The sequence below is a fragment of the Balearica regulorum genome, chromosome 1 (assembly GCF_011004875.1).
Source record: "Balearica regulorum gibbericeps isolate bBalReg1 chromosome 1, bBalReg1.pri, whole genome shotgun sequence".
In the NCBI taxonomy this organism is placed as follows: domain Eukaryota; kingdom Metazoa; phylum Chordata; class Aves; order Gruiformes; family Gruidae; genus Balearica; species Balearica regulorum.
The window spans coordinates 148,291,740-148,307,123 of record NC_046184.1 but is presented as its reverse complement, the minus strand read 5'-3'; the positions used below and the strand labels follow the sequence as shown (position 1 = coordinate 148,307,123).

General features: G+C 41.2%; 2 protein-coding genes across 2 annotated transcripts in view; both read right to left on the bottom strand.

The window, feature by feature from the left end:
• SLC9A4 (solute carrier family 9 member A4) overlaps positions 1–4,301 on the bottom strand; it is a 36,081-nt gene extending 31,780 nt beyond the window's left edge. The window contains exons 1-2 of the mRNA XM_075742943.1: positions 3,835–4,301; positions 585–1,048 (exon numbers count right to left, since the gene is read on the bottom strand). Of these exons, the coding sequence (XP_075599058.1) occupies positions 585–1,048; positions 3,835–4,096 (726 nt within the window). The 5' untranslated portion in view covers positions 4,097–4,301. The remainder of the gene's footprint in view (positions 1–584; positions 1,049–3,834) is intronic.
• A 1,432-nt stretch (positions 4,302–5,733) lies between these two features.
• Positions 5,734–15,384, bottom strand: part of LOC104642887 (interleukin-18 receptor 1) — a 53,300-nt gene continuing 43,649 nt past the window's right edge. Inside the window, exons 18-23 of the mRNA XM_075738700.1 lie at positions 14,853–14,921; positions 14,472–14,592; positions 12,603–12,757; positions 11,586–11,723; positions 7,574–7,744; positions 5,734–6,933 (exon numbers count right to left, since the gene is read on the bottom strand). Of these exons, the coding sequence (XP_075594815.1) occupies positions 6,560–6,933; positions 7,574–7,744; positions 11,586–11,723; positions 12,603–12,757; positions 14,472–14,592; positions 14,853–14,921 (1,028 nt within the window). The 3' untranslated portion in view covers positions 5,734–6,559. The remainder of the gene's footprint in view (positions 6,934–7,573; positions 7,745–11,585; positions 11,724–12,602; positions 12,758–14,471; positions 14,593–14,852; positions 14,922–15,384) is intronic.

Here is a 15,384-nt window from a genome sequence, read left to right as displayed (position 1 = left end):
CTGGACACATGAGGTAAGACACTCAAGAAAGGTAAACACTTGTCAGATGTTGGGGTTTTTTTACTGATAGAAACAGGGCTCTGTAAAGTTATTAGTGGCTTTTGGAATTCCTGTTTAAGGTCTCTGGGAAACTTTCTAGAAGTTTTTTCAGAGCGTTAAAGCATGTGACAAGGGAGGGTCTCCAGTGTTGCTACCCCTGCTGCCTTCAGTCTTTAAGCAGTACAATTTTCTATTTATTTGCTTGCACAATGTCAAGAATCTTCCTAGGTCTTACAGGATCCTACCAGCAAAATCAGATGTAGCTTATCCATTCACTTCAGTGGATGCAAGAGCAAGATGTGATGTCTAATGTGTAAGTGTATGGTTCCCTCTTCCAGCAGCTCTAAACCAATATGTTTCTGAAAGAGCTAATATAAGATGCAATTTTTACGTACATTAAAATTACTTATGTGTTGCCAGTGGAGTATCCATAAAATAATTAACATATCTAGGATCTCATTAGAGCTGCTCTTGCCTTGTGCCCAATAATGCTACAAACCCCAAGAGGCCAAAGAGCGGAAGACAAGGCATGGAAAGAGACTCACCACAGTTATGCCATCATTTAGCAATGACTCCCCGAAGATCATCATGTAAAGCTGCTCATTAACGGACGCTTCTTCAAACACTACCAGAGCTGCCGCAGGATCCACAGCTGAAATCATGCTGCCAAACAGCAGGTTCTGCAGGAGGTTGAGGTCAGTCAGGCCGAAGGCTTCAATCTGGCAGACTCCGTAGAGGGAGAGGCCAATCCCAAATGAGTTTAGCAGAGATCCCAATACAGACCACCACAGGATGGACCCAAAGTTTTCAAAAAATGGACGAGTTGGCATGAAATAACCCTCCTCCAGGACAATGGGTGGAAGGAGATACAAGAAGTAAATACTTGTGTTCATCACTGGTGGAGATTTGTGATCAGAAGCAAAGATGATTGCTCCTACTAGCGCTCCAATGGCAATCAGGATGCAACTTTCGGGCATGAGTCTTGGTAATCGGTGATAGAGGTGGAAACCTTGAATAAAACATCAGGGTATTATTCAAGTTTAAATGAACCTGATGTCAGACAGATCTTTTGCCTGCCTTTGAATGCTTTGTCTTCAGATAGCCAGGTTTTGCTCTTAGGATTATGAGTGTAAAAACAGGCAGTACTGTTCCCTTCAAAATTAAACATTCCCAGACTTCTGTCACTAAAGCAGGGGAAGAGTTTGGCCATGAATCTCTTCTCTTCCTGCTCCCCAGCACTCTGTTTTTGACTAGGTGTGCCTGAGTTTAAGCTCCACTTCTAGGAATGCAGAAATCTCTTTGAAAAGGTTCTCTACAATTTGGAAAGAAAATATTCTTCAAGAATCCTTGCTGCCCAACCACTAATGCCAAACCTCTGAGGCACAGTATTGTGCCTCCATCTCAAAGAGACCCCTAAAGAGCTGAAAGAACTACCAGCAGCCATCAAATATCTGAGGAAATAATGTATTCTAAAGGATTTTTTTTCCTCACTAGAATAAAGGCTGAGCCTACACTAGCAAATTAGGCAGGCCGAAGACTTTTCCAAGCAGAAAGGTTCTGCTTGCATCCATACAGCCAAATTCTCTTCCCTACCCCAGCGAGCAGTGGTTGCATCCAAACTGCCTGTGGGAACAGACCCTGGCCCACAGTCTGCCTGGGCACTGCCTGGGAGAAGGCTCGTCGACACGGGACGGAGCTGAGAAGGAGCACACCAGCACTGGTGTGGTATGGGGTATGGACAGTCACACAGCTTCCTGACAGGGTGCTTGTTAGTTTACAAGCATAGATGTAGCCAAGCTGTTTTACAGAGAAAGGGCTACACTTGCCATATAAATGTTGTGGGTGTGAATTTCCTCCTGCCCACCTTGATGTACTACTACTGCAACTGTGTTCATGTAATTCTTCCCATTTAACAGGAATACTGATACCAATACTAAGATAATGTCTAGCAATGGCTCATCTAGTTGCTATACCAGGAACTGTGTAATCATATTGCGAATGAGAGGCGCCTCTACTAGAAATGTAAGGATTTTTTCAGAATTTACGAGAATGAGAATGAGGCAGACTAAGAAACCTATAAATCCAATGGGTGTGTCTCCATGCCTGAAGCTAGGTCAACCTTCATCACGTAACTCTAGAACCTAATGCCATGACTGCATTTCTGTGACCCTCAAATTATCAATGTTCAAAAGTAAAGGAAAAGAAAGAAAAATATTTTAATGAAATTTAAAATAATTTATAGGAGACTATTTGTTTTTACCAAAAAGTATGTTAAGCTCATAACTCCACTCATCTGGTTTTTAATTTAAAAAATCGTGTTCAAGTCTTCTGTCTGTTTTACAGAATAAGGGGATTGTTTTGCCTTTTAAGATCTCAGAAATGTTTCCTCCCTTGAAATCTTGAAATCCAGAAAGAAGAAAATACCTGAATAAACCACTGAAAAATTGTAACAGTTTGGAAATCCTCCTCCCTGGGTAACCAGATTATTCAGGCTAACTCTTTCCTCCAAGTAGATTTGAAGTCAGCAGCTCCACACTTTTCATCAAAAATAATATTATTTGAAAACCCCCAGCTAAGGAACAAGTCTGCTTGGGAAGCATCACAGCATTCTTCTAAAGTACCTATTTCTTGTTCAAAACAAGAATATTGAGTAGATGTGCCAAATGGCAAGTCCTGTACTTTTATGGATCATGAATAAATAAATTGATCAATATGCTCACTGCTAACACACTCTGCTGATGACATAACAACAAATTTGATTTGTGAAAATTTTTATTATTATTTTAGCTGTGAAGACATTTGTTTATAGGAATTGGATTGAGATCATCAGGTATTATGAAACTGGCAAATCATGGTCAGTGGTAACAATTTGTGTCAATTGTGTGACTATGACATGAAAAATGTTTATTTTCAGGCCACCTTCAGAAAAATCGTCGGTTCCACCTACCAGCCTGTTCTATAGTAATGTCTGAAAATCCCAGGAAAAGATCAAAAGGACAGGGAGATCATATGTGTGCAGCTCTTCACATTATTAACATCATCTTCATTTATTTGATATTGCTGCATTAATTCTGAATGGTCAAAATAATTTGAGCCCAGCCATGCAGATGTGTAAGACACATGGTGAACCATTTTTGCTATGTTAACTGCAGTCTCTATTTCTCCATGAGTTCATTCAGATACCTATATGGAGCTCTAATAGAAGCTAGATGTATTGGTATGTATTCCAAAGGCACCTTATATCTCTGATGACCCACACACTCTTAGACTCTCAGTCCCTCTCCTCTGGTACTACTTTCTGAGCAACTTTAAATAGCAAACATGTAAAACAAAAAGTCATAAGGACATGTTTCCTATTATTCACGCAATGGAAGAATTCTTCCCACTTTTCTCCCCCAAATTCAATACACCTGAAGTCTCAGTCTGGTGTTACTGATTTCTACAGCTGTGGCAGGCTGTAAATTCTGATACCTCATGATGTTTAAAGACTAGAAAAAGGGATGGGCAGCACTGTCTAGGGAAGCTCCATTGCTACTTATTAGCGCAGACAACCCAAGAGACATGAGAGTTGGAGGTCATATATTCGCTTAAGTAAGCTGGAAGCATTCAGAGGTGGAATTTTGTCCTTGTCATGGTAATGAACACACCTGTTCTTTTGAGAACAGAAGCTACAAAAACAATCCCAGCTACAAAAACAATCCCAGCTACAAAAATGCATGGAAGATACTTGGTTACATGGTATGTTTTTAACTTCTTGCTGAGGTAGGAGGACCCATGATCCCATTTTCTACTTACCTATTTTTGCAAGAGAGGCAAGGAGGATCCAAAGAGTAACTTCATAGGGAATTTGAACATAGTCATAGTCCACTGTGAAAACATGTAGCCTCGTATCTTGTGAAGAGCCAACAGCACCCCCATGATCAGGTTCATAGCGAAGCGAGAAACTCCTGCTCAGGTTCGGCTCGTCCACATCCTCATCAGCAGAACAGCATACCAGACTTGACACGGACAGCAACCATTTCAAAAGCTTTGCATGTGCAAGCGCAGCAGAGCCCATGTCTGGGGCTGTGACTGTTTTATGACAGATACGGCATATAGTGGGTGCATGAAGGTAGGCAACGCTTGCTCCTGTTGATTCTCGCTGCTCGCAGTCACGGCTGCTTCTTTCTCAGGGCTGCTTCATTTGCCAGTTAGAGGTCATTTTAAAAGCCCTAATGTGCCTGTCCTGTTCCTTGTGTTACAGACAGATCTGAAGTTTGTATGAAGATACCAGTTCTGCAGGTTCCTCTGACCCAGATAAATCTCGGCCACAGCATCACCCTGTTAAGACATAAAAAGCCTTTTCCAACTGGCTATTTATCCAGCCACTCTGATTTTTTTTCCCACTATCAAAAACAATAAACTGCAATGCAGACTGTTCAGGCAACAAGTCCAGCACGCGTAAATAGCATCAGGTGGAAGAGACGGTGGCACCCTGGGTGGGCAGGAGAGCCTGCTCCATACCTTCTTCTCCTGCCCTCACTCCCCGTCTGCCTCCCCAGTGTAACTGGCACCTCAGGTACCACACTTGGCACTGCTCACTGGTCCTGTCTCACTTGGTAACAAAACTACTTGGTGTGTAAATAAATGGACTCTGCAGGGCTTACAGTAGGGACATCTGGTGGAGGACCACACCAATTACATTCTCATTTAGAAATGTGTTCTCTCTCTGAAGTGCATGTCTGTAACTTAGCACATTATAACAATAGAAAGAGGAAGGTCTGAGTCACATCACGCACCTGAAACTGGATCTTGAGTCGTCTTGTATTTGATGTTTGTTTTACTCATGCCAGCAAGGTATTTACCGGACAACCACATAATCCTTCTCCAACACGACACTCACCCTCATGGAACATTTTTTAAAACGTCAGCCTCTTCTCTCCTCCACAAAAAGTACCGTATTTAGTGTTAGGATAACAAAGTGTGCAAACATGGTAGTGTTGGTTAGAAGCTGCTAAAGCTTGTATTACATACATTAGAAGTGAGTAAATTTAATTTACTGACAAATCATTCAAATTGCCTACTGATTTGGTTGCGATGGAAAACAGTGCAGATTAGTGAGAACAGAGATGTACCCCAAAATAACTAGTGCTGAAGACCCCACATCCACACTGCATGTGTTTGGGAGGGCATTCCTTCAGGCCAGCTGGTCCCACAGACTGAATGTCACTTCATGGGTGGAGAATATCTTCTGCTTGACTTCCTGTGGGAAGAGATCCAGTGTGTGCACCTGTGATGCTCTGTAGTGCAAAGCAAAAGGCAACAAGTGGTGACAAAAGGGAAATTTGCTTCAAAAATCTTATCGTGTTCTGAATTAAATCCCCAATGCAGGTGCAACCGCAGTGTCAAATTTTACTGTGGGACAGCCAGTGATGCCATTTGATGTTGTTTCTACCTGAGGCACCATCTTCTGCTTCTGCCCCACAACACCACCACCAGTCCTCTCACTGAAGACTTTGAACCCAATACAAAATTAGGTAGATAATTTAGGTAGAAAAAAGAGTTGTTCTTTTTTCAGTGTACTGGTTCTATTAACAGCAGTATTTCCTGAAGTTCCTTTCCAACAAGGAATCTGGCAGATGAGCTATTCAATTAGCATTATAAAACAAGGATTTGTTAACTTGAAGGCCAAATGAATTCAGCAGAACACCAGATTTTCTTAACACTAACCATTGCATTTCACTTAGCTACAGCCATACACACACAGACTGCAAGATGCCTTGAGAATAAGTGATACGAACCCTGGAGAGTTAGCAGCCAGAGGACTGCGAGGGAGAGACTTCAGAGTCCCTGGAAATCTACTAGCTGTGACAACCAGGACTTTGATTTACAACTGCAACACATCCATAATACCAACGGGTTCAGTAGGACCCATGAGTGACCAGCACCAGACAGGATCACCAATTTGCAGATGTCTCCGAGTGTGAAATGTTTCACAACTGGTAGGAATGCTTTCTCCCATTGCGGGAAGGATGGAGACGTCTGGGATCAGCCCTGACACAGTGCTCATTCTTTTCTTGACCCCTTCAGCATACCCAGTTGTAGCTGTCTCCCATAGTACTTCCTTGGTGCTCCTGCAGGAGGAGGTAACTCGTTTAAAGAGTTTGGATTTGTCCCACTGGACTGCACAGGAAAACTAAACTGCAAGCTTCCTCTGGAGTTCCTTTTTAAAATTTTTTTATAGAAAATAAGTATAAAAACATTCCAGAAGAAATACAGTGCAAAGAACAAAACATTCACATGTATATCTCAACATCACAGCAAATGAATATAACAAATATAATAAAAATAATAATAATAAAATAATAATTTATGAAAGATAGCTCACATTCACAGTTGTGTGCAGTGCCACTTAGTTTTTACTTTGGAGCTGCAGCACTGTCACACTGCAGTCCTTCTCACTTTTTTGGAGTGAGCTATTGCTGACTTTTTTACAAACATGTCACCATTCCTGAGCTTGCTGTCATCCCTCTGTGATATCCTATTGATACACCAGGTTGAATAATCTTTGGAAAAAGCCCTTTAGGCTGCGATTTCCCAACATCTTAGTAGTTTTTACTGGCATGTGGTAATGCATATATTTCCAGAACTTCTTGTTTGGAGCAGCAGATATAGAAGACTTCCAGGTAACGACTGGTAAAATCCGAAGAGCTTTCTTCACAACTGGAGGCAAAGTCTCTGGCTCTTGAAAAGCCTGGAACTTTATTAGTACCAGTTTCATCTTTTTGTCTTCCAATGCACAGTTCACTGCTGCCTGCAGTTCAAAGATGCTTGGTCCACTGATGTAGGCTGGGCTCAAAATAATTATTGCTCGTCTGCTTTGTTTAATAGCTGTAACAACTTCATCTGTGTATGCTGGAGAAGAAATGGTGACCGTTACTGCATTCTATAATGGACTTCTTTTCATCTTATTAGTTCATTTATCAACAGTTAAAACTCAGAAATAAGGAAAACCAAAAATAGGGGGCTGAGCAATCGCATAGCCCCTAGAAATGTGTTTGCTATCAGAGGATACTGCGGCCATTCCTACGCAGCCTGGAGAACACAACTTGCTGCTCAAGAGGTGGAGGGCACAGCTGAGACTTCAACACACTTTGTTGCTACTCAAGCAGGGTCTCAAGGGACACTTGGACTTGTCTTTGTCTCTCTCAGGGACAAGTACTGAGGACTTTCTAATTACTGCAGGTAGCACTGACTAAAGTTGCTCAGAAAGTGACTACCGAAATATTTGGGGCCTTCTTTTCAGGGAATGGAGTCTGCTTGCAAAGAAATTCTTAGACAAGAAGCTTTGTCTCAGCCTAGTAGCAACCACACTCAAACATACGTATGCTTCAGGTGCAGGGGACAGATATAAAGTTCAAAACACAATGAGATTTGAGCAGAAACTCCAATATCAAAATACATCATTTGCTAATCTGGTGCATAAGGTTTTTAGGAAAGTGAAAAATAATTTTAGAAAGAACTGAAAATTTTCTACCATCCACAGGGACCTTACCTCCTCCTGGAAGAATATCTCTTTCAAGAATGCATAACTTGTATCCATATTTCTTCTCCAGCATGTCTGGAAGAAGCTCCAGGGCAAATTTTTCCTCACTAATTAAAGTAGAGTCACTTTCAGAAGAGTCTAGTTTTGCATAGGACACAAATGCATCAAATTCTTTGCCATCTGAAAGAAATAAATAAGTAACACTGTATACATTAACAAGGCTGTCTGAAGCATTCAGTTTCTTTCTTAACGTTCAGTTTTCATTTATATCTATTTAAGTAGGCACAACATAAGCCTAAAATTATCACCTGTTCATGAAGTACAGCCATCCAGTTACCCAAAGCCAACCCTTGCTCCTCACTGTCTTGCAAATTTTGTAGGCATACACTACCAAAGCAAAGGAGGAAGCTACAGATGGTGCAAGGGAGTTTAAATCAGGCATGTGTCTGCATTTTCACAAACATGGTCCAGTTTTCACTAGTAGATGATCTGGCCCCTTCCAGGTAAAATCCATGTTGCAGGGAATGATTCCCAATCTTTTCTCTCATTTCCCCAATGCTGATTCCAAAAATACTAATCGACGCACAACCTACTTTGAAGATATAGTGAATTTTAAAGGAACAATGCTCTTAGATACCAGTTGCTTCAAAAGATGTACTATTTTCATACGCTGTTATGTTTGTATTCAGAGAGACTGGTGCAAGTGGCAAAGCCCAAGTCTGATCCAAATATCAACTCAGAGGCTGAGTACTGACCAGTTTCTGAAATTTGTTTCAGTGTCATTAGAACAAAATGTTTGTGAGGTGCGGACGAAAAATATATAAAGAACTTTTATCAATCAGCTTTGAAACACCAATGACCTGAGTTAGGCCCATTCTTAACTACAAGCAAATCTTATCTATTTGCTAGATAAAATCTGAACTACACTTGAGGGAGGAGGAAGGAATTGCTGGTGGAAGCAAAAGGCACAGTGGACTTAGTCTGGTTTACCATATGTAGTTGCTTGATGCCATTTAAGGCATCTTAAGGTTGATGGGACTACCAAATTTGACATGGGAACTATTGGAGACTTAAATCTTTTGGAATGGCAGGACATCCTCAGGCAGTACAAATCACATCAGACACCTGTGTTCAATCAGCTGAGTTGTATCTTATGTCAATACAGTTAATAGAAACCAGAAAGAAATTCAGCTGTCCTACAGCAGGGTGCTGTTGCAGGGTGAGCTGGGAAGCTCTATAGATTTCACCATATTGACTACATCTTCACTGCATGGGAACTGAGACATCTACCTCCAGCACAGACACCTAAGTAATGGTGTTGGGTATCACCCCGTGCCTCAGTGTTAATCTCCTGATTTCTGTCCCTAGATGTAAGATTAGGATCACAAACCCGAGATAGATCCATCAGGCTCCCACAGGATCTAGAAGAGCCCATATGGATTCCAGAGAGCAAAGGAAAACTAATGACATGCATGAGCTGGGGTTGAACAGCTACATTCAGAACCAGCACGTAGCAGAAAGTATGTTATCAAAACAAAACATAGGTGTGCAGATTAGGTTTAGAGGCCAAGAATATGATTAGAAAACACACATTACATGTCTGCTCCTCCCCTCTGCTCCTGGCCACACACTTCCACCACTTCCTTCTACTGGTGCTGAAGCTCTTGTGGTAACAGAGGAAGCTGATTCACTTTGCTAGCTACTCACAGTCTTCTATTGAGTTATTTTTCTGTCAAGATGAGCTAATTTAAGCCCACAAGAGTGAATCACCAACAGCAGGCACGCAGGACTAGTGTGGACTTGAAGGTGGGGCAGCAAGTACGAGATGGGTTTAGCTGAACTTCAACTACATGCTGAATTGAAGCTCCTTTGAAAACAGTTTTTAAATGACAATAAATGGCACTACAAGCCAAATATTCCTCATTTCACCCACAGAGGTCACTACAATCATATTAGACAACAACCATTAGTAAATACATCACCATTTTCCTTTATAATATTATTATTACAATAGCAAGTTAAAACCACATATACAGTAAGCATCACTAGGATTTTTTTCCCCTATAATTGTACAGAAAGACAGTTACAACCTGAGGAACTTTTGGCACAAATATTAAAGATGCCCGAAGGGTAGGAAATGAAGAATACTTGAGTTAAGCAAACTGACTGCCTATGTGATCGATAAATGTTAGTATGACAGATTCTGCATTGTTTCTTTCTCCTTGTGGAAGAAAGAAAGATTTTTAAGAGGTATATCTGAATTGGCTAAGGGGGGTTAGAGAGGCATGAGAAAAAAGGTGACCTTAATGCTGTCTTCAACTACCAAATGGGAGGGTACAGAGATGATGGAGACAGATTCTTCTCTGAGGTGCACAGTGATAGGAGAAAAAGTAACAGACACAAGATGCAAAAAGGGAAATTCTCATTAGATGTTAGTGAAAAAGTATGCACTGTGAGAGTGGTCAAACACTGGAACGCGTTGTCCAGAGAGTTTGTGGATTCTCCATCTACAAGGTCCTGAGCAACCTGGCCTAGGATGGCTCTGCTTTGAGCAGGGTGTGGGATCAGACAACTCCTGGGGGTCCCTTCCAACCTTGTGGGATTCTGCAATTCTCTGATTCTGCACTAAGAGGGGTGGAAGAGAGGAAATGATGGAAAGGAAGAAATGGCAAAGTTAAGTCATAACTGCTGCTTTGCTGCTCTATGAGAAAGCCTTTCCAGACCTCAGGTGACTTGATATGTATCCACATGAAGTGAGAAGGACATAATCCTGCAGGTGAGAACACATTTTATGACCAAAAAATATCTGGGTAGGCACAGCTGGTCTGCAGAGCCCATGCCCCCGGGCTGCAAATGGTGCTGTGTGCATGCGGTACACGAGAGTCAGGGAGCAGGACGAAGGCTGCCACGGTGGAACCTGACAGTGTCTTCAATGCACAAGTCTTGGCAGGTCTGTCTCTGTCCTACTGACATAGAGGGTGAGCTCTAAGGGGACTTTCCAGAGGTTCTTAAATCAGTTTGTTACCAAATAGAGGGGAAATTTTGAGTGATTTCCCAAATCACTTTTGCTAGCTGCCTTAGGGCTCACAAAAATATTTTCCAAAGGACAGTTAATTGTTTCATTGCGTATATATTTATAGATATCTAGATACAGTTATTACACACTCACATATAATCAACATAAACACATGCAAACACAAAAGCAGACTCAGACACCTATATCTCAAGCTGCATCAAGATTGAAGAACTTTTAGAAAAATTTTCTTGGGCACATACCATCAGATTTCTTTCAATCCATGTAAGAAAATAAAATGTTAAATTCTTTGAAGTAGGCATTGTCATTTCTGATACATTTTTACACTGCCTACTGTGTTGAAGGCCCATTTTAGCTGAGATGCTAAATGGCAATGCTTCTATGGAGATTTGAAATATTGGAAGCTGATCGGTCTGGTGTAAATGTCAAGATGGTCAACATAATTTTTAGAAAGGAAATGTGAATATTTCCCAAACGTACACTTCTTTGTTGGTGCCTTATATCGTCTTCTTTCTCTCCTTTGTTTATTCTTCTGAGAAATTAGTTGGATTCAAGTGAAAAATACAATAGACTCTAGAGTCCTGCAGGGACATTTAGTTCTGCAAGGACATTTGATTCTTGTCCACAGGTTCTGTTGAGCACTTTGGGAGAATGAGGTTAAAATGTTGGACATGCTCTATTATTCCCTGCAAAGGGACTGCCAAAATTCAACTTTCTACTCTAATCTTCCATGGGTAATTTAGGGACCTTATAAAAAGCTAACTGTGACATTTCAGTTGGTGTCAGATATTTCCTCCACACTGCCGGGCTTTTTTTCCGTCTGAATCCACTGAACATCTTGCTAGCTTTAACAGCCTTTCTATCAGCTCAAAGAGAACGGGGTCATTAAGATAATTTAATTAAATGGTTAATTCACACCAGATTAATCCATATGGCAAAAGACAGTAGAAAAACTGGAGAAAATTAATATTATACAATGTTTCTTACCTCCTGTAGTTTCGTTGTGGACCAGATAACTTCGGTACATCAGCACTATTTCAATCCAGTGCTGGTAAATAAAGGCAGTGCACAAAAGTAATGCAAATAGAGTAGAAATGGCACTGCATAGTACATATAAGCGAAACGCTGTAGAAAGAAAAGGGTCTATCATAAGTCAGGCTTTCCAAAATAATGTTGACACTTAGATGAAAAACTCAGTCCATAAATGGGGGCAAAACATCTCACAATCTTCATTCTTGCCCCGCTGGCAAACTTTAGAGAAGTCAGGAATTCATTTAACTGCAAACCTTAACATAGAGGTTCAGTCTACCATCAGGGACCTTTTTCAAATGGTATCTCTTTGATAGTATGAAAAGCCAATCTGTGACAGAAGGCACAGAGAAAGTGGTCTGTGGGTACACTCAGCAGGGCTGAAAGTCATCATTGCTTGAGATGGAAAAGTCACATCAGAACACACATGGCTGCACGCACTGCCCTGCTGGAGACTTCCTGGGCCATGCCAGTGAGGAACCTCCACTGTGAACTATGGTTCAATGGTTTAATTTCCACATTGATTCTGGTTTTGGCCTTTGCTTGAAAGGCTGCCACATTCATATCAGCTATGGTAACTTCTCAGAAACATGCATGCTAAGGATTGGGGAAACAAACAGAAATGTCCTATGAAAATCAAGGAATACTATTGCTTTCAGCAGCCGCTCTGCTTCAGTTTACTAGATTGCCTATTAATGTTCAGGGATACTATTCTCCTCTTCTTCCTCCCAGTTACTCTCCGGCTCCCACTTGACCCACTTGCCTGCAGTAAGTCCCCAGATACCCCCATCCTTCTGAGTAGTCCTCAGAATAACGTGCCTTTCTAGACATCTGACAAATCAAACTTTTCCCATCCTGCTTCAAGAAACTTCTGCAGCTGGCAAAAAAGCCAGAGTCAATGGGGAATGAATTTGTAGCAGTCAGTAAATCAAAATGTGTCTTCAAGGGCAAATAATCATCCATCGGCAGTTTTACCTCTCTGCTTTCTTTTCAGCTGGATCACAGCGGTGGCATTCCCCACTGAATTCTCAGCAAAGCACGTGAAGTTGCTTCGGAGGTCCCTTTCAGTAACTTCTTTCAGTTTCGCAACATGAAGGAGTGTGTGCCCCTTTAAACTTTTTGGATAAACGCTAAAGAGAAAAATAATATGTTTTTGCATAATACCTTTGCTGTTCATTCGCATAATCCCCAAATGTCTTAAATACAAAGAAAGAGGAGCTTGCAACTTTTTAACATTCAGCTTAAACTTTTAACAATGATGTAATATTCTGGTTTGAACTTCCTTTTGGTTTTTACATTGTAAGAAAATACTAACCTCAAAGGTCTGCAGACTGAAAAGTTTATTCTTAATTCATCAACTGAACAAAATACTTAAGCACTTGCCTAGTTTTATATGTATAGCCCACTTTGACTTCTATAAGATTATTTGTGTTTTTCTAAGATGTAAAAAATTCCCCCAGGGCAAAGGCAGAGAAATGAAACTTCAAAATGGAGCCCTAAGAGAGGACTAGCTGGGCAAAAAGACTGAGCAGCAGAGCCTCTTGCACAGGGGTAAAAAGCCCAAGGACAAGATGGGCAAACAGAATAAGACAAATATAAAGCACAGAAGTATAGGAAATGAAAAGGTAACAGGAATCCATCTGGGGCTAAGCAAGGGTTATAGGGAACAGATCTGTGTCTCAACCACTCGAGAATAGTCAGGGTTTCTGAATCTCACCACTTCTCTTTGAAAGCCACAACTACTGGTGTGTCTGGGTGGTCCTGAAGGTGCCTCACATCATGCCACTGCAAAATGACAGCCTACCATGGCCCTGTGTCTCTAACTCAAGATACATAGGCATGAACATGGGCAAGGATTCAACCTGTACTGAAAGTCTGTTGGGAAAGTTTTATTCATTTGGGTTTTTAAAAAATAAACAAACAGAAATTGTATGCACACAAAAAGCTAAAAACTTGGTAAGAAGAACATTACAAAGCTAAACATTCAAAAGTTAGGAAAATCCAATTTCCAATCTATCTCATGAGTGAGTGTGTGTGTGTGTGTGTGATATCATCATTTGTTATTTTTCCCCATATGACTCCTATTAAGAACTTGATTCTAACGGTTATGGGCTTTTTCTTCCCCCAGTGTACAGAAAAGTTTTCCCATAAAGATGACTCAGGGCTGTGTAGTGACAGACACACTTGCCTGTGTTGCCTCCACTATGTTTCTTGCCCAAGTTGGACACTGCATCAGTGAATAAGACAGGCAAGTACAGGAAGGAAAGGGAAGCACAGTGACTATCTGGATTGTCCCCAAGTCACAGAAAACCTTTCCTCCACACATTGCTTTTCTGCAGGGTCTGGTTAATTCTTGCCAGGGAAGAATCCCAAAATTCAGTGTCCTGAAATTCAGTGCTGCAAGTCGTCAGACTGACTCAATAAACACACCTAACATCTGAGGCACCCAAACTCCTTTCAATGCCCACAGTAATGTTTTACTGATCTGGTTTATTGCCCACTCAGAGACAGCTTCCAAAGAGAGATTACGTGAGTTGTTAGCAGGGCACAACAGAGGGAACAGCTTGAAAACAGCTGATGCAGGCACAGGCAGCCAAGCACCATTCATGTTGAAGCTGTCAGATTGCACAGAAACTTTGAGGTTTTGACTTTATGGCCATCAATATGTGCTTCTGTATGTGAAGTGCATGTACCTGTCACATGCTCATGGACATACACATAGATATGTTGAAGAACAGAGCCCTCCGAGTTTCTTTCAGTAAAATGTACTCAGTAAAGCTGTTGTAGAAGGATTTTTACAGTTACTGACTGTAGTAGTAATCAGACTACTGTTTTTTTTCTTACCTTGTTTCCTGACTCAATTTCTCATTTATATTTTCTTTGTTGTTTCTTTTCCAGGTTACCCTCATCAGAGAAACTCTTTCAAACCCAAACTGTACACGACATTCCAATTCAAGTGGCTTTCCTGGAACAAATTAGCACAGGAAAACCATGCATGGAGGTCACCAGTATATTTTTCTCTTAAATAGCCTGGGATCTGTATAACACATGATGCTTCTTTTAATAGCGACAAAGATACATATCAAGGAAAAAATTACATTTGCTCTAAAATTCTCATACTCCTAGAAAGCAAAGCTGTTTTGCTTTATCAAGATCTATCATTATCTATCAATACCTGATTTAAACGGTTTTTTTTTTACTTTCAGGTGAGGAATTGAAACTTACCGAGCTCTGCTTCGAGGATCACCACACCATTGGGATACAAGAAGTTTGGTGGATGGATAGTGGTTTTTGCTGTAATTAACAGGAATACTGTTAATACTATAATGCTATCATCAGTGCAAAAGACCAGAGAAAATATCTTACATTTTCAAATGTTAGGAGGAATTTAGACACCTAAATCCAAGAGGATGATCTACCGTTGTTGAGGTGTCTGAGAGGGCACAAATAAGGGAGTTTTGACCACAAAACTTATGTAGCTACTTAAACATCTGCTGCCTCAGTTATTCTGAGGTATTGATTCTGGCCCTCTACTCCACTCTAGTGAGAGCCCACCTGGAGTACTGCGTCCAGCTCTGGGGGCCCCAGTACAGGAGAGACATCGAGCTGTTGGAGCGAGTCCAGAGGAGGGCCACGAAGCTGATCAGAGGGCTGGAGCACTTCTCCTATGAGGACAGGCTGAGAGAGTTGGGGTTGTTCAGCCTGGAGAAGAGAAGGCTCCGGGGAGATCTAATTGCGGCTTTCCAGTACCTGAAGG